Source organism: Piliocolobus tephrosceles, chromosome 8 (genome assembly GCF_002776525.5).
Source record: "Piliocolobus tephrosceles isolate RC106 chromosome 8, ASM277652v3, whole genome shotgun sequence".
Taxonomy (NCBI): Eukaryota; Metazoa; Chordata; class Mammalia; order Primates; family Cercopithecidae; genus Piliocolobus; species Piliocolobus tephrosceles.
Window position 1 is genome coordinate 33,261,718 of NC_045441.1, and position 22,223 is coordinate 33,283,940.

The 22,223-nt window shown below is 56.5% G+C and overlaps 1 protein-coding gene across 7 annotated transcripts; it reads left to right on the forward strand.

The window, feature by feature from the left end:
* Nucleotides 1-212: 212 nt before the first annotated feature.
* ZMIZ2 (zinc finger MIZ-type containing 2) lies at nt 213-21,837 on the forward strand. 7 transcript variants are annotated; one of them, XM_023226375.1, is made up of 19 exons: nt 213-279; nt 8,197-8,308; nt 8,384-8,513; nt 8,919-9,121; nt 9,359-9,542; nt 9,831-10,091; nt 10,961-11,140; nt 11,825-11,902; nt 12,098-12,266; nt 13,137-13,281; nt 13,383-13,593; nt 14,506-14,611; nt 14,887-15,044; nt 16,431-16,498; nt 16,950-17,018; nt 17,346-17,590; nt 18,177-18,346; nt 18,432-18,674; nt 19,501-20,646. In XM_023226375.1, exons 2-19 carry the CDS (start codon nt 8,259-8,261, stop codon nt 19,606-19,608), a joined length of 2,778 nt encoding a protein of 925 aa, XP_023082143.1. In that variant the 5' UTR covers nt 213-279; nt 8,197-8,258; the 3' UTR covers nt 19,609-20,646. The 7 variants fall into 7 exon arrangements, with proteins under 7 accessions (XP_023082143.1, XP_023082146.1, XP_023082145.1 ...); XM_023226378.1 differs by having other exon boundaries at nt 8,399-8,513; XM_023226377.2 differs by lacking the exon at nt 213-279 and adding an exon at nt 495-639 and having other exon boundaries at nt 8,399-8,513; nt 19,501-20,654.
* Nucleotides 21,838-22,223: the final 386 nt, after the last annotated feature.

Consider the following 22,223-nt stretch of genomic DNA (forward strand, 5'->3'; position numbering starts at 1 on the left):
CCCAGGAGGCAGGGAAGGCGCGGGCGAGGCGGGTGGGGGGAAGGGCGAGGACTCACTCTTCCTTTCCTCCTCCGCCAGGGCCCGCCCCGAACCCTGGCCCCGCCCCGGCCCCCCGGCTCCGCCTCCTCCCCCCGACCCCGCCCCGGCACCTTGGCCCCACCGCCCACTCGGCTCCGCCCCGGCGTCCTGGCCCCGCCTCCGCCGCCCGGCCCCGCCCCGCTCCCGGCGGACTGCGAGCAGGAAGCGCGCGGTGGCTCTGCCGACGCCGCGTTTGGAAAGGTGTGGAGGGGGCTGGGGGCGCAGGTCACGATCAGGCTGCGTCTCCTGCCCGCCCAGCCACCTGCAGCCCTGGCCCCACCCCGCCGCTTTGGGCCGCTCAGGTTCGCGGCCGCCCCCGCCCCGAGCGCTGGCTCGGGGCTCCGCTGCTCTGGCCTGGGAGGCGGGGCCGGCTGCGCGGCGTCATGCATATGCATGAACGGCGCGGCGGCGGCTCCATTGTGCCCTCGGAGCGGGCGGCGGCGCGATGGCGCGGGTGGCGGCGGCCCCGGGGCGGCGGGCGGCGCGGAGGGCGGGCTGAGCGCATGGAGCGGCGCGGGCCGGGGGCCGCCACGGCGAGGGGCCGGGCCAGGCCGGGCGGAGGTGAGCGGGGCCCTGGGGGTGGCCCCTGGCAACGCCGCCTGCGGGCAGGTGTGGGCCGGCGGGGGCGGGCAGGTGCGGCAGGTGCGGGCCGGCAGGTGCGGGCGGGCAGGTGTAGCCAGTCGCCCAGGGCGCCCCAGTTCGGTTGCGGCGCCGCGGTAGGGTTCGCAGCCGGGCTGGGGCTGAAGGCTCCGCCGCCCACCTGCCGGCACCTGCCACGCGTGCGTCGTGGTCTTGGGCAGGCTCGGCCCCGTGGGCGTCAGGGTCGTCCAGCCCTCCCCTGAGTCTTTGTTGGAGGCTGGCCCAGGGGTGTAAGCGGCGCTCGGGGTTCTCCTGAGCGATGAAGGCTGGCCGGGCCTTCGCTCCAACCTGATCGTTCCTGGCTCTGGGGCCAGGCAGTCTCACCTACATGGTACGCCCCTCCGCTCCCACTTACGTGCCCACCAACAGGGCGATGTGGGGGCCCGCTGAGGCCGTCACCTGCTCGCGGAGGAGCTGTTCCGCTCCTGGGCTGAACGACGCTGAGCTGCCAGTCCCCAGCTGGCAGTTTTGATGAGGACACCCCTTTCCAAACTGGACATACTGAAGCTCAGGCGTGAGGATGCCCTGCTCCCCTGAGGTGCCTTGTCTTCCCTAGTGCCAGGTGTCCTTTACCGCGGCACCCCCACCCGGTGCCTTGTTTACCCCTCCACCTACCCTGTCTCTCCTCCCATTCCCTGGACCCTCTGCCCTGCAGTGTTCCGCCTCTCCTTCTCCCTAGGGTACCCTCTTTCCAGTATTACAGAACATCCATGGTGGTGTCTTTAATTTGTGTCATCGCAGATTTCACAGGGACACACATAGAACATGTGACTTGGTCTGAGACCGTGGTGATTATAGATAGGATGGACACAGACTCACCACCAAGTTATGGCAAGCTAGAACCAGAGAGCATCCCTTGATGCTTAGTGAAACAGGAGAAGTGAAGGAATCTTAACTTTCAGGGGTACTGACCTCTAGCCCTTGTCATGCCCAGGGGGTAGTTACAAGCTGGAAGTGTAAATGAAGAGAACAAGCAGATGACAGTTGCTGGTGTAGATTTCTGAAAGACAGGCCTAAGATGTTTGGGGAGCATCTTGATTATTGGGATTGAGCTCCCAAGGGCTGATGAGATGAAGGTGGTCATGTGTCCTCAGTCCTAGGATGCCACCAGATACCCATCTTACACATTGTAAACTGATGCCAGGCTAAGGTTGTCCCTTCAGCTGTTCACTGAAATGTCTCATGCCTGGGCCATTGCTTATTCCTGGACTTTTTGATGAACCCCGCATCCAGACTTAGCCCCACGCTTAGGCAGTTTAGTACTGTGGCCTTACAGGTAGAGGGGGCAGGACTTTCAGCTACCTGTACATATAAGCACCCCACTTTTTGCTACCAGGGACCCCGCTCCTGCCCCATTCCAGAGCCATCATTTCTTCAAGACCCTTTGACTCCATTGTCACCTAGGTTGGATCCTGACCCTGCAGTCTTGGAGACAGTGAGTCCTGATTTGTGACCTATTGAGAAGGGTTGCCTGCCACAGGGCCCAGTTGCTGGACCTGCTCCTAACTGACTAGGCAGGCAGAGAGGTGGCAGGAAACAAGGCTCAGGAGGTCAACCAGGAGACTTGGGGGTGCAGCTACTCTGGGACACTTGGGGAAGAGAGGTCTGGGTACTGAGTTGTGTAGCTCTGTGTCTAGAGGAAGATGTGATCTGACCCCCAGAAAGCCTTGTGGCCCTCTAGACTGACCTTGTCCATCTTTCAAGGGGTCCTAGCTTCCAGCTGGAGTTAGTTTACAAGGAAAGCGCCAGGCACTAAGACTCTTGGTGGGCATGGGCCTTGCCTGATCTGGAATCCAGATTCCAGGCTCCAGGCTTGTTCCCAGCCCAGACTCAGAGCCAGGAGATGGGAGGAGGATCTGCACACACACAACGTAGAAGCGCTTCCCTATGATCGGGGCAGAGGGTCAAGGATACCAGACCTGGAGACTGGAAGTCTTTCTAAAGAGACTGTCCTCAGAGAGGAGACCAGAGGCATGAGTTCGGGTCGGCAGGAAATCCCCCTGTGCAGTGAAGAGTAAGCTCAGAGGGAACTGGAAATTGTGGTCTCTGTCCACAGCAGAGAAGCATCAGGGGTGGAATTCCCCAGGCCCATGTGACATAGGAGCCTGCTGTGGGCTCCTCCCCTCCCTGTACCTGCCCTGTGTCCCTTCTCCCCAGCTCACTGCATTTCCTAGATCTGAGGCTCTCAAACTATAGTTCCTGGACTAGCAGCAGCAGTAGCTGCAAACTTGTTAGAAATTACAGGCTTAGGCCCCAGCCCAGCCTACTGACTTCAGGTGGAGCTGGGCAGCCTGTCATCACCAGCTGCAAGCTGGTTTTGATGTGCTGTAGTTGAGGAGCTGATGCCCTAGGTGACCTAAAATGAGGCAGTTCTGCACGGAGTGCTGCCTGCACTTTGAGGCCTTTGACCAGGGGCGGGGGGAGGAAGCACCTCTGCTTGCCTGCCAGATTCCCTCCCTGTGCTTCTTGGGACAGCAAAGTGGCCAGGCCAACCCAACCAGCTTTCCAGTAGGGAAGGATTGTCACAGCAGTTCTGCGGATACAGAAGGCTGGTGGTAGCAGTTGCATTGTAATTAAACTTTTTATTTTGAAATTGTTGGCTGGACACGGTGGTGCACACCTCTCAATCCCAGCACTTTGGGAGGCAGAGGTGGGCGGATCACTTGAGGTCAAGAGTTCAAGACCAGCCTGGCCAACGTGGGGAAACCTCATCTCCACTAAAAATACAAAAATTAGCTAGGCATGGTGGTGCACACCTGTAGTCCAGTTAACTCGTAGGGAGGCTGAGGCAGGAGAATCGCTTGAACCTGGGAGGCGGAGGTTGCAGTGAGCAGCCTGGGTGACCGAGCAAGATTCCATCTCAAAAAAAAGAAATGAAAGATTCATGTGCATTAAGAAATGACACAGAGAGATTCATTCTATCCTTTACCCAGTTTCCCCCAATGGTAACATCTTGGAAAACTTTAGTGCAACATTGCACCAGGACACTACATTGATACAGTAAAGAGGTTACACCTGTTGCCTTTTTTTTTTTTTTTTTGAGACGGAGTTTCACTCTTGTTGCCTAGGCAACAATGGACCTGGCTCCATCGCCAGTGAACATGAACCCATGAAACCTGCTCTGCCCCCTGTGCCACACGGGTGAGTGTGGGCTCCTCTGCCCACCCCTCAGGCCCTGGGGTTGGGGGTGTCATTTCTGGACCCAGGCCTCAGTGCAATCGGCTCACTGCGATTGGCTCACTGCAGCCTCTGCCTCTCGGGTCCAAGTGATCCTCCTGCTTCAGCCTCCTGAGTAGCTGGGATTACAGGCATCTGCCACCACGCCCAGTTAGTTTTTGTATTTTTAGTAGAGACAGGGTTTCACCATGTTGGTCAGGCTGGTCTCAAACTCCTGACCTTAGGTGATCCACCCGCCTCGCCCTCCCAAAGTGCTGGAATTACAGGCGTGAGCTACCACACCCAGCCTTTTTTTGTTGTTTTTTGAGCCAGAGTCTTGCTCTGTCGCCCAGACTGGAGTGCAATGGCATGATCTCAGCTCAACAACCTCTGCCTCCTGGCTTCGAACGAATTCTCCTGCCTCAACGTCCCAGCACCTGCCACCACGCCTGGCTAATTCTTACATTTTTAGTAGAGTTGGGGTTTCACCATGTTGGCCAGGCTGGTCTCGAACTCCTGACCTCAAATGATCCACCTGCCTCAGCCTCCCAAAGTACTGGGATTACAGGTGTGAGCCACCACGCCCAGCCTGTTGCCTTCTTATATTCACGCCTACCTTTCTCCTGCCAAAATTATAGAAATGGAGAAGATATTAATACCTTTAGTACTTTTCTCCTTTACCCTGACATTTAACCCCTGGCAATCACCAATCTGTTCTCCATTTCCCTAATTTTGGTGTGTCAAGAATGCTAAATAAAGGAATCATACACCATGTAGTCTCTTGGGATTGGCTTTTTCCATTCAGCATTAATTCTCTGGAGATTCATCCAGGTTGTTGCGTGTATCAGTAGTTCATACCTTTATATTGCATCCGGGCTATGGATGTACCACCGTTGATTTAACTATTCATCCACTGAAGGACATCTGGGCTGTTTCCATTTTATGGCTATTACAAATAAAGCAGTTATAAACATTTGTGTACAGGTTTTTATGTGAACATAAGTTTTCATTTCTCTGAGATAAATGCGTACAAGTGCAGTTGCTGGGTCATAGTAGGGTAGCTGCTTGCTTAGTTCCATATGATACGGCCAGACTGTTTTCCAGAGTGGCTGTACATTTTACATTCCCACTAGTAATGTGTGAGAGATCCAGTTTCTCCTTGCCAGCATTTAGTGATGTCACTATTTTTTATTTTAGCCATTCTGATGGATGTATAGTGATATCTCACTGTGGTTTTAATTTGCATTTCCCCACTGACTGGTGATACTGAGCATCTTTTCATATGCTTATTTGCCATCTGTATATTCTCTGGCAAAGTGTCTTTTTATGTTTTTTGCTTATTTTCTAATTGGAGTTTTTTATTTCAATTTTTTTTTTTAGTTTTGAGAATTCTTTTTTTTTTTTTCAATCATGGTTCACTCTGTCTTCCAGGCTGGAGTACAGTGGCATGACCATGTCTCACTCCAGCCTGCACCTTCTGGGGTCAAGTGATCCCCCGCTGCAGCCTCCTGAGAAGCTAGCACTACAGGTGCATGCCACCACGCCCAACTGATTTTTAAATTTCTTGAGGAGACAGGGGTCTCACTATGTTGCCCAGGCTGGTCTTGAACTCCTGGGCTCAAGCAGTCCTCCTGCCTCAGCCTCCCAAAATGCTGGGATTATAAAGTGTGAGCCACTGGCCTGGCCAAGAATTCTTTATATGTTCTAGATACTAGTCCTTTGTTGGATATGCAGCTTGCAAATATTTATCCTGGCCTGTATCTTACCTTTTCATCCTCTTAGCAGGGCCTTTCACGGAGGAAAAATTTTAATTTTGATGAAGTCCAGTTTATCAGTTTTTTTCTTTAATGGATCACGCCTTTGGTATCAGGTCTAAGAACTCTTTGGCCTAAATCGCAAAGATTTTCTCCTATGTATTTTCCTGAACATTTTATAGATGTATGTTTTACAGTTAAATCTAGAAACCATTTTGAGTTACTTTTTGTGTAAGGTGTGAAGTTGAGGTGGTTTGTTTGTTGTTTTGATGCTCAGTTGCTCCACTGTCCCAGCACCATTGGCTGGAAAGGCTGTCCTTCATCCTTTGAATTGCTCTTGCACCTTTGTCAGATATCGTTTGGGCCTATTTGTGCAGATCAGTTTCAGACTCTCTGATCTCACCTGTTGGCCCATGGTTCTGTTCCCCTGTTGGTACCACACAGTTTTGATTACCATATCTATATTCTAAGCCCTGAAGTCTGTGTATGGCTGCTCAAGGCCCCACCCAGCAGCTGTGGGGAGGAGTTTCTGGCTGTTGGCAGGTTCTCTGTCCCCCAACATCAGTATTCCTGAGTCAGGCTGTGGGACTGGGATTGCCACCCCTACCTTGCCTGGCTGGGCCATCTCAGCTTCCAGGCCTGTTCTTGCCCAGAGTCCAGGTGCCTAGAGCCTTCTGGAGCCATCAGCCCCTGGTTTTCCTCACCCCTGCTTCCTGGGCAGGACTTGGACTGAGGGAGCAAGGGGAGGAGCATATGGGCCGGGAATCAAGTCTTGCCTGTCCTGAGGGTGTGAGGAAGTCCAGACTACCGCCCTCTCCCTCTTCCATAATTGCTACCCCCTAGTCCCAGTGCTCAGTGGTGGGAAGATCCAGTGAAAGGCCACATGCTTAGACTCCCCAGGCAGAGCTTAGCTCTGTGTCTCACCTGCTCTGGGGCCCTGGGCACACAGCTCGCCCTCAGAATCTCCAGGTCTATATTTTGAGGGATGAGGCTGTTCCTACCTCCATTGGTGAGGCCCTCGGTCAGCACAAGAAATGGCAGCCTAGATGAATGCGGGGCCACCCTCTCCTGGGGCACGGAGAGGTCATGTGAGTGCTGCGATGGCAGGATGGCACCAGTAGTCAGGACACCTCAGGTGGCATGTCTTTGTGTGTGGCAGCCTTGCAGGCCCTAAAAGGGAGTGATATCCAAGGCGAGCATGCCTGGGGACTCCTGAGAAACAGCTGAAACGGCTTCTCACACACCCACTGCTTGGCCTGTGCTGCAGCCAGTGTTCCTCTGTGGATAGCCCAGGCAGGCAGAGGTGGATGTGGCAGGTGGTCCTGGGAGTGTCAGGACGCAGGGTAGTGCCAGTGAGGGCCCTTCAGGGACAGTCCAGGGGCAGGGCCCCAGGGGATGTCTGGGCCTGCTTTGGTAAGGGGCTTGCTTGTGGCAGTGTCGGAAGGCGTGGCACTCGGAAGCAGCCTGAAGGTGTGGTCACTTCCGTGGCTTGTTTACTAAATGGGGAGAGCAAACAGAATGGCACGTAGAAGTCCCATGGTGCCAGCACTGTGGTCCTGCAAGCGTTCTGCTGCATCTTCCCTGACACACCCTCTCTGCTGCCCTGTCCTGAGCACCAGGTCCCTGGTATCCACTCAGCCCCATCTTGCAGAGTCGCTTCAGTGTCCCCCCAGCCCCTTGCTTAGAAACACTGGCCAAGTCGCAGTCCCTGCCAGGTCTCTGGGTACCCACCCTCCATCTATTGTGCTGTGTGTCCCTGCCCTCTCCTGGGGGTGTCATGGATGCGCCAGTGGGTCTGCGCGCCTGGCCCCTATGACCATATCAACCTCAGGCCGCCCCCACTTGGTGGAATCTGGGTCAGTTCTGAGGTCCCATGGCCTGGAGCTCTTCTGCTACCCTAAGGAGGGCCCTCTTGTTGAGAGGGGCTGCTAGCCAGGGCCCGGGTTACTGGTCCCATACCCCATTTCAGGCGGTATCCTGCATGTCCCTCCGCAAGGCCAGGATGGAGGGTTGTTGGTTGACCACTGCACTCTCCTCCTTGGCTTTCTCAGCCCCTGGCCTCCAGAACTGCCTATGCCCCTACCTGGGCTACTCAGGGTAGGCAAGACCTTGAGCAGGACCTCACCCTGACTGGCCCTCTGTCCTTCACCCCAGGGCCTTCTGAGGGTTCCTGGCTACCGGCTCCTTTCTCAACCCCAGTTTCTACAGGGTAGCTAGGATTGTCCCTGGCTTTATATGGATAGCCAGGCCTCGGTGTGGGCGGGAGAGTGGGGAAAGTATTTGGAATCAGGAAGTCCATCTCTAGGGTTGATCCAGGGACTCCGGGTGGCAGGGCCTGGGTCAGAAATGGTTCATGCTGGCCTCCAGGCTGGGTTTGTGGGGGCAGAGCCTCACCAGAGTGGGTGGGGTGGGCCAGTACTAGGCTCCTCCACTGCCTTGCCTGCCATCAGAGCCCAAGGGTCCCTTATTGAGAAAGAGGTGGGGCCTGCTGGCACCGGGGTCCCTCCACCCTGCCGAAAGGGTCTCCTGGCTGCATCTCAGCTAATATCCCTTCCTTCCTGTCGGGCAGCCAGAGCAACTGAGTTCCAGATAAACACTGTCAGACCCGGCCTATAGGCTGCTCCATTGCCAATGAACTCCATGAACCCCATGAAACCTGCCCTGCCCCCCGCGCCACACGGGTGAGTGTGGGCTCCTCTGCCCACCCCTCAGGCCCTGGGGTTGGGGGTGTCATTTCTGGACCCAGGCCTCAGCAGCCTCTCTCCCTGCAGTGATGGTTCATTCGCATATGAGTCTGTGCCTTGGCAACAAAGCGCCACTCAGCCGGCTGGATCGCTGTCCGTGGTCACTACTGTGTGGGGAGTTGGCAACGCAACACAGAGCCAGGTAAGCACCCACTGGGGCCCCATCCCCGAGCAGACAGAGCCTCCCAGCGCTTGGCAGTGCTTAGTGCCTCCTCAGAGCTCTGAGAGACGAAGAGGCTGAGAGGTGAGGACAGAGAGGCTGAGGCATGACATGAGAATGGGGCCTCCTGAGTCCCCTAAGTCTTTGGACACTGGTTCTCTTTCCATGCCTGGTGTGGGATTTTCTTCTCCTGTCTTCACCTAGCCTTCACAAAATGCCCCAACCTACCTGTGGACAGCTGCTTTCCCTGCTTCCCGTGCTATACCCCATCCCCCCCACCGCTCCCCCAATCTGCTTGCCAGGCCTCTTGGTTTCTAGCACTTGGGAGCTGCTGCATGAAGCACATTGTTTGGCTGGTTCCCTTTGGTGATTCCTGCTTCCTCATAGGTTTTGGGGAACCCTATGGGCCCTGCAGGGAGTCCCTCTGGCGGCTCCATGATGCCTGGTGTGGCAGGGGGCAGCTCCGCCTTGACCTCCCCACAGTGCCTGGGACAGCAGGCGTTTGCTGAAGGCGGCGCCAACAAGGGCTACGTGCAGCAAGGCGTGTACAGCCGCGGGGGCTACCCTGGGGCCCCCGGCTTCACCACTGGGTAAGCAGGTCCCCTCACCTGGCAGGTATGCTAGGAGCCATCAACCTGGCAGGCACCTCAGAAGTGTGGCGCTGATCAGCTGGACGTTCCCTCTCTGCTTCCTCCCAGCTCCGACAGCTGCAGTGGAGGGTCTAGAAAGAATGGGCTCCCCCTGAGTGCTGCATGCCTCTGGGCTAAGCACGGTCCTGGCCCTCATGAGCCCACGCAGAGAGTGTGGCAATCCTGTGTCTTCTACAGGTATGCAGGCGGCCCCGGGGGCCTGGGCCTCCCCTCACATGCTGCAAGACCCTCCACTGACTTCACACAAGCAGCAGCTGCTGCGGCTGTGGCTGCTGCGGCAGCCACTGCCACCGCCACAGCCACAGCCACCGTGGCTGCTCTCCAAGAGAAGCAGAGCCAGGAGCTGAGCCAGTATGGAGCGGTGAGCCCCCCTCAGCAGCTCCTCCCACGTGGCAGCCAGCCTGAGGGCCTGGGAGGAGGTACTCAGCCAGACAGTGGGCTCCAGGGACAAGCACGGAATATGCCAGGGCTCACGAGGCCAGTAAAAGAGAGATGTGAGGAAAGGAGTGAGGGTCTGAGGGGAGAGGTTTCTGGGGTGTCCTGTGAAAGGGTATGGTGGTGCCCACATGGGTGGGTGGGTGGGTGGTATGCCTATCTTTTGGAGCCCTTTGTGTGTGGGACCTGGACCATTCTTTTTTTCTCTTCCTAGATGGGGGCCGGACAGTCTTTTAACAGCCAGTTTCTGCAGCATGGAGGTCCCCGGGGGCCTGGTGTCCCCACTGGCATGAACCCTACTGGCATGGGAGGGGTGATGGGCCCCTCTGGCCTCTCCCCCATGGCTATGAACCCCACCCGGGCAGCGGGAATGACGCCCTTGTATGCAGGGCAGCGGCTGCCCCAACATGGGTATCCTGGGCCTCCCCAGGCCCAGCCACTGCCCCGACAGGGGGTCAAGAGAACCTACTCTGAGGTGAGTGTCCAGGTCACCTAGTTTGGGACCTTGGGTACCAACTCCCTCACCCAAGCACTCTTTAGAGCTGTGGTAAAGAGCAGGCTTCTGGCTGGGCGTGGTGGCTCATGCCTGTAGTCCCTGCACTTTGGGAGACCAAGAAGGGTGAATCCCTTGAGCTCAGGAGTTTGAGACCAGCCTGGGCAACATGGCGAAACCCTGCTTCTACAAAAATTAGCCTAGTGTGGTGGCATGTACCTGTAGTCACAGCTCCTTGGGAGGCAGAGGTGGGAGGATTGCCTGAACCCAGGAAGTTGAGGGTGCAGTGAGCTGTGATCGCTCCCCTGCACGTTAGGCTGGGCAACAGGAGTGAGACCTTGTTTTAAAGAAAAAAAAAAAAAAAGAGCAAAAGCCAGGCCTTGTGGCTCACGCCTGTAATCCCAGCACTTTGGGAGGCTGAGGCAGGTGAATCACTTGAGGTCAGGAGTTTGAGACCAGCCTGGCCAATGTGGTAAAACCCCCATCTGTACTAATAATACAAAAAATTAGCTGGGCATGGTGGCGTGCACCTGTAATCCCAGCTACTTGGGAGGCTGAGGCAGGAGAATTGCTCAAACCTGGGAGGTGGAGGCTGCAGTGAGCCAAGATTGTACCACTGCACTTCAGCCTGGGCGACAGAGTGAGACTGTCTCAAATTAAAAAAAAAAAAAAAAAAACAGACTTCTGCATGTGAGAACTGCCTGTGCCTGACAGTGTCACGGCAGGATCTTCAAGGGGACCGGGAAATCTCCATTCCCCCAACCCTGTCACACATGAGACTCCGCTTTCCTTCTGGAACCGGCTCCCCTGATGCCTCTTTTCTCCCCTTGGGCATTTTGCCTCTTGTTCAGGTGTATCCAGGGCAGCAGTATCTGCAAGGAGGCCAGTACGCACCCAGCACCGCCCAGTTTGCGCCCAGCCCTGGGCAGCCCCCTGCCCCTTCCCCTTCCTACCCTGGGCACAGGCTGCCCCTGCAGCAGGGCATGAGCCAGTCCCTGTCTGTGCCTGGCCCCACGGGACTGCACTACAAGGTAGGGCAGGCTCCTCTAGGCCCTGTGCTGGGCTCCATGCTGAGTGCTGTGGGACAGGGGACCTCGGGGCAGTCCTGTCCTCAAGAGCGACAGGGTGGCTAAAGGGGCCAGCAGGGTGTGTAGGTCCATGTGTGCTCATGGACCACAGCTCTACAGGAGATGGGAGATGGGGGGTGGGGGGGTCCTGACCAGTGTAAGAGCAGCTCCCGGGGTTTGGGATCCACTTCCAAAAGGACCCTTTACAAGATTGATATATCTCAGGGGTATCCAGTGCAAGGAGCAGCAGGCAGGCACCCAAGACATTTGAATGTCCTTTATGGAAAAGTGTCCTCATTCCTTCTGCTTGCTGCAGAGAAATCCAGTGAGAGGATGGGCCCTCGCTGCTGGCCACGCACCCTTTCTGGGTGCATGGGCAGAGTGCACCTTCCTGGGAGCCTGGGTGTGCCGGGTGGTACAGCTGCGGGGAGGAGAGGAGGAGGGCTTAGTGTGCCTTTATCTTTTCAGCCCCTCCGACCTGTTTGATCATTTTCCTCTGTGGCTATGATTACTTTAAGTAGTGTTACTTGTAGATTATTTGGAAAAATACAAGAGAGTGTAAAGAAGACCATGTGTGGTGGGCTTCTAGGGTCAGGTCCAGGGGGGCCCAGCTAGAGCCCCAGGTGCATGCAGTTTTCTCTCCCGCAGCCCACAGAGCAGTTCAACGGGCAGGGCGCCAGCTTCAACGGGGGCAGCGTCAGCTACAGCCAGCCTGGCCTGAGTGGGGTAGGGGGCCTGGCTGGGCGGATGGGCTGGGAGGCTCACAGGGTGGGCATATGGAGAGAGGGCGACCGGGCAGGCACCCCTGGGGCTGCCTCCTGTCCACCTCTGTTATCATGGTTTCCAGTGGGTGCTCCGTGAACAGACTCCACTCCCATCCACCTGGCATTCTGCCTTGACTGTTTGTGCTCAACCCTACAGCCTACCCGTTCCATCCCGGGCTATCCCAGTTCCCCACTGCCAGGGAACCCCACGCCACCCATGACCCCAAGCAGCAGCGTCCCTTACATGTCACCAAGCCAAGAGGTCAAGTCTCCCTTCCTGCCTGATCTCAAGCCCAACCTCAACTCCTTGCACTCATCGCCCTCTGGTAAGTCTGTCCACTCTTGGGACAATGGGATGACAAGGCCAGGGTGGGCATAGGGGAATCACAGGACTCCAGAGAGTCCTGTAGGATATTGGGGGACAGGGGGTGGCTGCCATATCCTAAGAAAAGGGCTGGGTGCGGTGGCTCACACTTGTAATCCCAGCATCTTGGGAGGCTGAGCACAAGAGTTCAGGGTTACAGTGAGTATGATCTTGCCACTGCACTTCAACCTGGGTGAAAAAGCAAGACCCTGTCTTTAAAAAAAAAAAAAAAAAAAAAAACAAGGATTCCATCTTCTTAGAGACAAGTCGCTTAGTGCCAAGCCTTCACCTTTTTGTTCTGTTTGTGGGTTTCTTTGCAAAGGAGGCTGTGTAATTTCTCTCTAGAAAAATACCCCTGTGCAGAAAATGTTGTATATAATTTCAGGGGATTTATGAATCCCCCCGAAGCCCATTCCAGGGAGACCACAGCAGCAGAAGTTGGGGTCGTAGAACTCTAAACAGAGCTGTAGGGCAATTGCAGGTGGCCCTCACACACCTTGGCCTCCTAGTCACTCTGAAAGCACTGGAAACAGCTTCTGTCTGGATTGGGGACATGTTCCCCTATTATGGTTTAGGGGACTTTGGGCTGGGCTGCTGAGGCAGGAGACAAAGGAGAACATCACGACCAAATGCCCAGGCCTCAGGAGAGATGCTGCCCATGGCCCCAGCCCCAGGTCACCACTCAGGCCTGCCAAGCAGTGCCTGACAGGAGGGGCTCCCTTTGCCAAGGTCCCTGCCGGCAAAGTGACTGGGAAGTCACTGCCCTCCTTGAGTGGCACAAGACGCTCCGGCTGGGGCAGCCCAGCTCACAGCCAGTGGCCTCTGCTTCCAGGAAGTGGGCCTTGTGACGAGTTGCGGCTGACCTTCCCTGTGCGCGATGGGGTGGTCCTGGAGCCCTTCCGCCTGCAGCACAACCTGGCTGTGAGCAACCACGTCTTCCAGCTGCGAGACTCAGTCTACAAGACCCTGATGCTGAGGTGAGCTCCGTCTGGCCCCCATCTGACCCCCACGTGGCTCTGTTCCTCCTCCCACACTCTCAGGGCCCGTTTTCTGGGTGTCCACCCATCTTCCTAAGCAGGCCTGACCTGGAGTTGCAGTTCAAGTGCTACCACCACGAGGACCGGCAGATGAACACCAACTGGCCAGCCTCGGTGCAGGTCAGCGTCAATGCCACGCCGCTAACCATCGAGCGCGGCGACAACAAGACCTCACACAAGCCACTCTACCTGAAGCACGTGTGTCAGCCAGGCCGCAACACCATCCAGATCACCGTCACCGCCTGCTGCTGCGTGCGTGTCCTGCGGCGCCGTGGGGGCGGTGCCATGGGGTGGGGCGGGGTGTGGGCGGGGCCTGGCCCAGCGGCGCAGTGGGAGCGGAGCCAGGACTTGGGCGGGCCGCCGCCTCCTGCTGTTTTGCTGCCTGCTGCCTGCTGTAGCGTGTGTGTCCCCTTGGGGGATGGAGAGCAGGCCATGGGGGCTTTATTATTTCAGAAAAATGCGTTGCTTCTCCTTGTTACTGCCTTGTATTTCCATTTTAATCTGTCATCCTTGCCCTTTAGGAAAGCGATTCAGTAATACACCCTAGCTGTTTTCCAGTTAGAATAAATTGACTAGATTTGATGGTCACATTAATTATGTAAGAGAAACCAGGCTGTGCAGAAAGCTCATGGAGCTCGGAGTCCCCAGCTGATCAAGCATTACCGATTCTAGCAAGCATCAGGGTCACCCTTGGGCTAGAGGAGAAAGGCACGGCTTATGAGTGCACTAGTCAGCCTGGGCGTGAGGGCCTTGGGGACGGGGTGGCCACACACCACATTCTATGGGATATGGCAGATGTCAACACAGACCCAGCATCTGTGACTGTGGATGTGTGAGCAGGGGGGACGTTCAAGGGGACTTGAGGTGATTCTCTTGATGGAGAGGTGGTGACTGGGTGATGATTAGACAGGCAGGATGCCCAGCACAGCTGCAGAGATGGGTACAAGTGTGGGCAGGGTGCTGAGGCCAGGAAAGGCAGCTGGATGGGGCCGAGCCACTGAGGAGTGTCACTGGCTGACCCTCCATGCCCAGCCCACCCTGCCCTCAGCCTTGTCCCGCCCCCACCTGGCAGCCCCTGACACACACTCCCCAGCACACCCTTTACCTGGCCAGGGTGGCCCCTGGCCCAATTCCCCTCAACGACATCCTCCCATTCTTTTGCAGTCCCACCTCTTCGTGCTGCAGCTAGTGCACCGCCCGTCCGTCCGCTCAGTGCTGCAGGGCCTCCTCAAAAAGCGCCTCCTGCCTGCCGAGCACTGCATCACCAAGAGTGAGTGGCCTCTGCCCCTCAGCTGCCAGGCAGCCATCCACACTCTATGTGGCCCATGCCCAAGCCAAACAGTCCTCCTTGCGGGCACCTCCTCATGCCACACCAGGTCATCTCCTTGGACAGGTGGCTCTGCATTAGGGGCAGTGGTTAGCTCCAGGTGGGCCCTCAGAGTTGTCAGTGGGTCAGTGAGTGGGTCCCTGCCTGGTTGGTATCCCCATTCACACCTCCCCATCTTGAGGACCCTTGACTCAAGTCCATTACCTTGTTGATGTCAGTAAAGCGGAACTTCAGCAGTGGCACCATCCCTGGCACCCCTGGGCCCAACGGAGAGGACGGGGTGGAGCAGACAGCTATCAAGGTGTCCCTGAAGTGCCCCATCACCTTCCGCAGGATCCAGCTCCCCGCCCGAGGTCATGACTGTCGCCACATACAGGTAGGTGGTTACTGCAGAACCTTGGCGGAATTTGCTGCTGCTAAGGTATCTTGAGTCAATACATCAGTGTCATTCTCTGGACAGACATGAACTCCTAGTGCCTTGGCTGTCAGGCTGACAGGACAGGCCTCCCTCATCAAGGAGGCAGGTGGGCCTGGCTCCCCCAAGACTAGGCTATTTTTTCTTCCAAATATAATTATCATTTTACTAACTTTTTTACTGCCTGCTTCATTATGGGTTCAAGTTTTTCCTTTTTTTTTTTTTTTTTTTTTTGAGACATACTCCCGTTCTGTTGCCCAGGCTGGAGTGCGGTGGCGCAATCTAGGCTCACTGCAAGCTCCGCCTCCCAGGTTCACGCCATTCTCCTGCCTCAGCCTCCCAAGTAGCTGGGACTACAGGCCCCTGCCGCCACGCCTGGTTAATTTTTTGTATTTTTTTTTTAGTAGAGATGGGGGCCACCATGCCCGGTTAATTTTTCGTATTTTTTTTAGTAGAGACGGGGTTTCACCGTCTTAGCCAGGATGGTCTCGATCTCCTGACCTCATGATCTGCCCACCTCAGCCTCCCAAAGTGCTGGGATTACAGGCAGGAGCCACTGCATCCGGCCAAGAGTTCACGTTTTGAAAGGCATAAGGTTGCAGGGTCCAGTCTTCCTGCCCTACCTGCAAGGGTGACCATCGTTAGCGTGTCTGTCTTTGCAGAAATACTGTGGGTATGGACAAACAGACGCACAGCCCACTGTCTCTGTGGTTACATAGTGGTCCCTATCGCACAAACTGCTCTGTGCTGTCATTTTTCTTCGTGTAACACCATGTTCTGAGGCCGGGTGTGGTGACTCACGCCTGTAATCCCAGCACTTTGGGAGGCCAAGGCGGGTGGATCACGAGGTAAGGAGTTCGAGACCAGCCTGGCCAGCATGGTGAAACCCTGTCTCTACTAAAAATATAAAAATTAGTTGGGGCATGGTGGTGTGTGCCTGTAATCCCAGCTACTCAGGAGGCTGAGGTAGGAGAATCGCTTGAACCCGGGAGGCAGAGGTTGCAGTGAGCTGAGATCGAGCCACTGCACTCCAGCCTGGGCGACAGAGCGTGATTCTGTTTCAAAACAAAGCAAAACAAACAAAAACACCATGTTCTGGAAGTGGGTCCTAGTCAGCACAGCTGCCCAATTCTTTGGCCACATGGCATTCCAGTCCCAGTGAGAGCTGTTTGGGCTGTTCCCAACCTTGATCCATTAGAATGATGGTGCAGGGAAAACCTGGTAAATGAAGTGTCTTAGATATGCATGTAAATAAGTCACACATTCCTGAAAATGGATTGCAGAGTGACCAGGTCTTCCCTGTCCTGCCCACAATGAGAAACTGACTTTCTCCCCATCTCTCTGTAGTGCTTTGACCTGGAGTCGTACCTGCAGCTCAACTGTGAGCGGGGGACTTGGAGGTGTCCTGTGTGCAAGTGAGTCTCAGATGCAGCGTGTGATGGGGGAGGGGCTGGTGCTTTTAGAGGCTTTCATGGGTGAAACCTCCAATGGCATCATCAAAGACACAAGCCTGGTGGGAGAAGTCGCCGCATGGACTGAGATTGTGCAGCTCAGTGCAGAGAGCTCGTATAGGGTGGCCTTTCGCAGGGTCATCTCATGCAGTCATCTTGTGCAGAGTCACTTCATACAGGGTCTCCACATGCACAGGATCACCTCTTATCACCTCACACGAGGGTCAGTCGTACAGGGTCACCTTGTACTGTCACCTCACACAGGGTCAACTCACACAGAGTTACCTTGTTCAGTTGCCTCACACAGGATTGCCTCATCCTGGGTCACAGCTGACAGGGCTGAGAAATGACAGGGCCTGTGCCCAGGACAAGGTTGTGTAAGGTCTCTGAGCTGTGTCCCTTTTTTTCCCCACAGCAAGACAGCTTTGCTGGAGGGCCTGGAGGTGGACCAGTACATGCTGGGCATCCTGATTTATATTCAGAAGTAAGCATCCTCTTCCTGTGATCCCTGCATCTGTGGCCACTGGAGGGCAGCCCCAGGACGTATAGGGGGATGTCCCTTGCCAAGTGCAGCCTTCCAGCCTCTTTCCAGCATGGAGCAGGCTGCATTCCAGGCCAGAGACAGCGTGTGTGTCCTACCTGAGTGTTGGTGCTGGGCCCAGCGTCCTGCTGGGCGTGGAAGGTGCTGGGTGGCAGCAAGCATTTGAGGGGGGGAAACTGCCTGAAAACTTAGCCCAGGGCTGGGAGGGGCAGTGGGTGCCGGGTCAGCAGCAGGCCAGGAGGTAACCATTCCCCACATGTCCCTGCCCAGCTCTGACTATGAAGAGATCACCATCGACCCCACATGCAGCTGGAAGCCAGTGCCCGTGAAGCCTGACATGCACATCAAGGAGGAGCCGGACGGGCCGGCACTGAAGCGCTGCCGCACCGTGAGCCCCGCCCACGTGCTCATGCCCAGCGTGATGGAGATGATCGCCGCCCTGGGCCCCGGCGCTGCCCCCTTTGCCCCCCTGCAGCCCCCCTCAGTCCCTGCCCCCAGCGACTACCCTGGCCAGGGTAAGTACAGCAGGCTAGCCTTGAACCTCAGATGACCCTGGGCATATGGCCCCTTTCCCCAGATCAGTCTCCTCACCTGCAAGAATGTGGCTATGCAGGTTGCACACCTAGGTTATCAGTGTTTTCACACAAAACATGCCGTGGGACACCTCCCGCCCCTCCCATCTCAGGGACGTGGCGGTGAAGGCATAGTCTCGGCTATGGTCCTAGGAAACAGACAGTGGGGCTTCTACCCTTCCTTCCCCCTGTTTGGAGTAAGGGGCTCTTGGCTGGAACACCTCCACAGACTGGCCCCATCTGGGGCCCCCCTCTGGGACCCACCTCACACGCGTGGTGCGTGCGTTTGTGGCTGCTCCCATTCCTATAACCTCCGAGACCTTCACTCCTAGGAATGTCCCAAGGCCAATTCCCTTGGCAGCAATGAGAAGAAATGCCCTTTTCCAAATAGCGACTTCTGCAAAACCCGCTGTTGTTTGTGGGTGAGCACTGCAAGTCCCACCCATGCCACAGCAAGCCTCCCTCCTGGCCCCTCTGCCAGCGGTAGCCTTCCCCAGCCCTCACCCAGGCCCCAACTCTCCTCTTGCAGGTTCCAGCTTCCTGGGGCCTGGAACTTTCCCTGAGTCCTTCCCGCCCACCACGCCCAGCACCCCAACCCTTGCTGAGTTCACCCCGGGGCCACCCCCCATCTCCTACCAGTCTGACATTCCCAGCAGCCTCCTGACTCCAGAGAAGTCTACCGCCTGCCTACCAGGCCAGGTCAGTGCCATGCCGAGAGGCCAAGGGGGCCTGTCACCAGGGAAGCCCCTGAGCTGTTTTAACAAGTTCTTCTCTGTGTCTTCAGATGGCACCAGCAGGTCACCTGGACCCCACTCACAATCCTGGGACACCAGGACTACACGCCTCCAACCTTGGGGCCCCTCCAGGTCCCCAGATGCACCATTCAAACCCTCCCTCAGCGTCCCGGCAGTCCTTGGGCCAAGCGAGCTTAGGGCCCACGGGCGAACTGGCCTTCAGTCCTGCCACAGGCGTGATGGGGCCCCCCAGCATGTCTGGAGCTGGGGAGGCCCCGGAACCAGCTCTGGACGTGAGTACCAGGCCCCATGCCAGGGAGTGCGTGGGAGCCAGGGCTAGAGGTGGTGTGTCTGTTGTCCCTGGGTTCCGAGTGTGTTGTGGAAGGGAAGACAGTGACCCCTCAGAGAGCTGGTCAGATAAGGTCAACTAAATGCAGCTTTTGTTCATGAGTTAGATACCTGGAGTAGCTGTGGGTGGGATGCGATGTACCACATTTGTGTCCATGAGGGGCCTGGATGCCATACGGGAGGACACAGAGTCCTCAGAGGAGACTGCGCTGGAAGCTGACAGCGCGGTCCTTTGAGTCAGATTTCATCTGTCCATTTGCTCAGTAGCCCTGGGCCTTGACTCACAGGTAGAATGGGAGTGCACACTCAGTACGTGAAAGACAGAACTGACTGTCCCTGGACCATAATAGAAACTCATTGAAGTTCAACATGAAAAAAGTTAGGAAGAACAGCTCTAAGCAGAAAATCCTAGGGGCGTGGAATTCCACCACCAGCATTCACCTTGGGGAATCATGGTGGGGATCCCCACGCAGGCCGGTGCACAGAGAATGTGTGGAGTGGCTGTGCTCCCTCACATCCCATTTCCTGGTGGTACTGAACAGCAAGTTGCGAGCTGTTCTGGCCTCAGCAGCCTTGCAGGGAGGTCCTAGGGGTGGCGTGTGCCTCCTTGAGCACATGCAGGCCTATAGTGGGGCCCCGCACCCAGCCTGTGTGTGGGGAGGGGCTGCTCAGCGTTCCCACTGCACCTGGGTGGGATGTGGTGACAGGATGGTCACTCAGGTGTGTCCAGTCAGTGACCAAAGCTGCTAACATAGTTCACTTTGTCCTCAGCTGCTCCCAGAACTGACCAACCCTGATGAGCTACTGTCCTACTTGGGACCGCCCGACCTCCCCACAAACAACAATGACGACCTGCTCTCTCTGTTTGAGAACAACTGATCCTGTGTTTACCCCAGGCCCGGCGGGGACACGCTCACAGTTGTCACCACAGCCCTGCCCTTCATGCCCAGCCCCCTGGGACACCTGGTGGTCTCTCCCAAACCTCCCCCAAAACACACCTGGAGCCAGAGCCTTCTGCTGCCAGCCCTGGGCTGGATTGGAGGGGCTCCCAGCCCGGCAGCCCTCGCCACCGCCCTCTACCAAGCCTGCTGCTGCAGAATGGTTTTTGCTGAGGTGCCCCTGCCCAGCCCTCTCCAGCCTTGTCCATGCACACCTCACGCCCCTGGTCTCACAGCCTCACACCTTGTCCTTCCACCCCTGCCTGCCCCCGCCCAGCCTGCTGCTTGTCCAGTGTTGATCCTTCTGTTTCAACAACTCCACTGGGCAGAGCTGGGCATCTGGCAGGGCTGGCTCTGTCCCCTGCGTCTTTGGCTCCAGTGGTCCCTGTGCCTGGCAGTCCAGCTCTTGGAACCTCGCTGAATGGCAGCTTCTTGGGGGCCTGGAGCTCTGGCAGCCCAGCCGTGTGTCGTGTCGGGTTCCTCTCCCCACCCCAGCTTCAGGCAGAATCCTTGGGGTGGGGGAGCTACAAAGCACAACAATGTACATAGTGTAGAAACACTAACAGCTGGGAAAGGGGAGCCAGCTGTCCAGCCAGCATGTTCCTGTTGTACAGCCCGGTCTCCCTGTGCACTCTGCTCCTTCCCATGTGCAGACAGATCAGGGAGGTACCTCCAGTGGGTGGGGGACAATGAGCTTCGGCCCGGCCGAGGCGGGTGGGTGGGCTCTCAGATTCAGCTCTGTGTAAAGATTCTGTAGCGGGCTGCGCTCCCAAGTTCCCCTTCTCTGTGAAAGTGAAGAATTAGTACAGCTGTGTTTTTTAAAGCCACCTCTCCATCTCCACCCCATGGTTCCACACCCAGGTGGGGGAGGAGGAAGCCACTGCATCTGTTGGCTCAGGGCCCCAGCCTGTGCGAGCAGGGCGCCCGGGCTGTTGTGTCTCCTGTCTGTGCCGATCTCTATTAAAGGACTCCCTCTTGGTGGGCCTGGCCGAGTCCCTCCTTCATGCTCCCAGGGACTGTTTTCTCCCCTGTAAGCCAGCGACCTGCCTAAAGCTTGGGCCTCTGTGCCTGCAAAGCCTGTGCAGGCTCTGGGGGCCGGGTCGACCTTCCAGTGGCTTTTGGGACCCCAGGTTGAGCTCTGGATGTTCCAAGCCAAGGCTCAGCTATTCCCGCCCCATAGTAAATTTCCTTTTCCCTGGAATTTTCCAAGTTGGCTTCAGCTGAAGAGCTATTCTGTGAAGCGTTCCAGGCTTGCCCAGCAGAGACATTTGCCACTATGTCACCTTATCTGGGCTTGCCCTGGGGCACTGAGCCAGCTGTTTGGCAGCCTCAGCCCAGCCAGGGGCTCCTTCTCAGCTCTTGTCCCCGGGAGGCCTCTGCTTGTCACTTACCAGAGATTGCAGAGGTGTGTCCTGCCTACCATCTGCCTGTCCAGCTTGGTGGGGGACCGGGTCACCCTTTCCTCCTGTCCTGGGCCCCGTCCTTGGGGGCCTTCCCAGCCAGCCAGCAGGAGAGGCAAGAACTGGGGGAACATGGGAACCTAGGGGAGAAGGGGAGTACTGGGCATCCTTAGGCTGGCGGCCAAGGCCTGCCCCTTGAGGCACTAGAGGAGGGCATCTGTCTGTGGGAGCCCAGAGGCTGCAGGGAGGAGAAGGAGGGAGGTGTCTGGTGTGAGCATTGTCCCTGCAACATTTGGGACCACACAGGTGGGCTTCCTTGTTTCCTGACAAAGTCTCTGTTTCCAGCTCTTCTGCCCTCTCTGGACGAGGGAACAGAAGTGGAGGAAATAAAAGAAGCAGCCCAGTGCACACACTCCTGGCGCTGGGTGTGGAGACAGCCCAGTGCTGTCCCACTCAGCCATGGCCTGATCCAGGTCCCGGGCCCTGCTTTCTTGGGTGTCAAACAACTGTGTCCTGAACATCTGATGCACCACTTGCCCTACCTGTTGCAAACGTGATGCTCCTGGATGGAGTGGAGAAACCGGAAGACTGGGACAAGCAAAAGGCTGCAAACAACCCAGAAGCCCATCCTCAGAAGGCTGGAGAAACGATAGAAGAATGTGTGGGCACCATGGCCCTGTGCTCCGTCACGAACACATCTCGGAAACAAGGGTGAAAAAGCAAGACAGTTCATATAGTATGATGCCGTTTTTATAAATCTCAAAACCAAATACGTATGGGATTCATACCCAGGTGCTAAAGTCACCAAGGAGGGCAGGGAGTCGGCACAACACAGTACTCAACCCATGGGGAGGGGACGGGGCCGTGCTCAGGGAGGAGCAGAGATGCTGGAGGTTCTGAACCTCAGGGTCAGTGGTGGCTTCGTGGGTTTCATTTTATTGTACTTTCTGTGTCACACATTTTCTTGTGTATGTGCCAAGTATTACATAAAAACCAAAAGGCTGACCAGACCTAACAGTGCTCCACCCAACAGCAGCAGAGCACACGTTCCTAAGTGCACAGCGAACATCCTCCAGGACAGACCACATGTTAGTGTACAAAGCAAGTCCCAGTAAATTAGAGATGGGAATCCTGCAAACTACCTTCTCCAGTCACG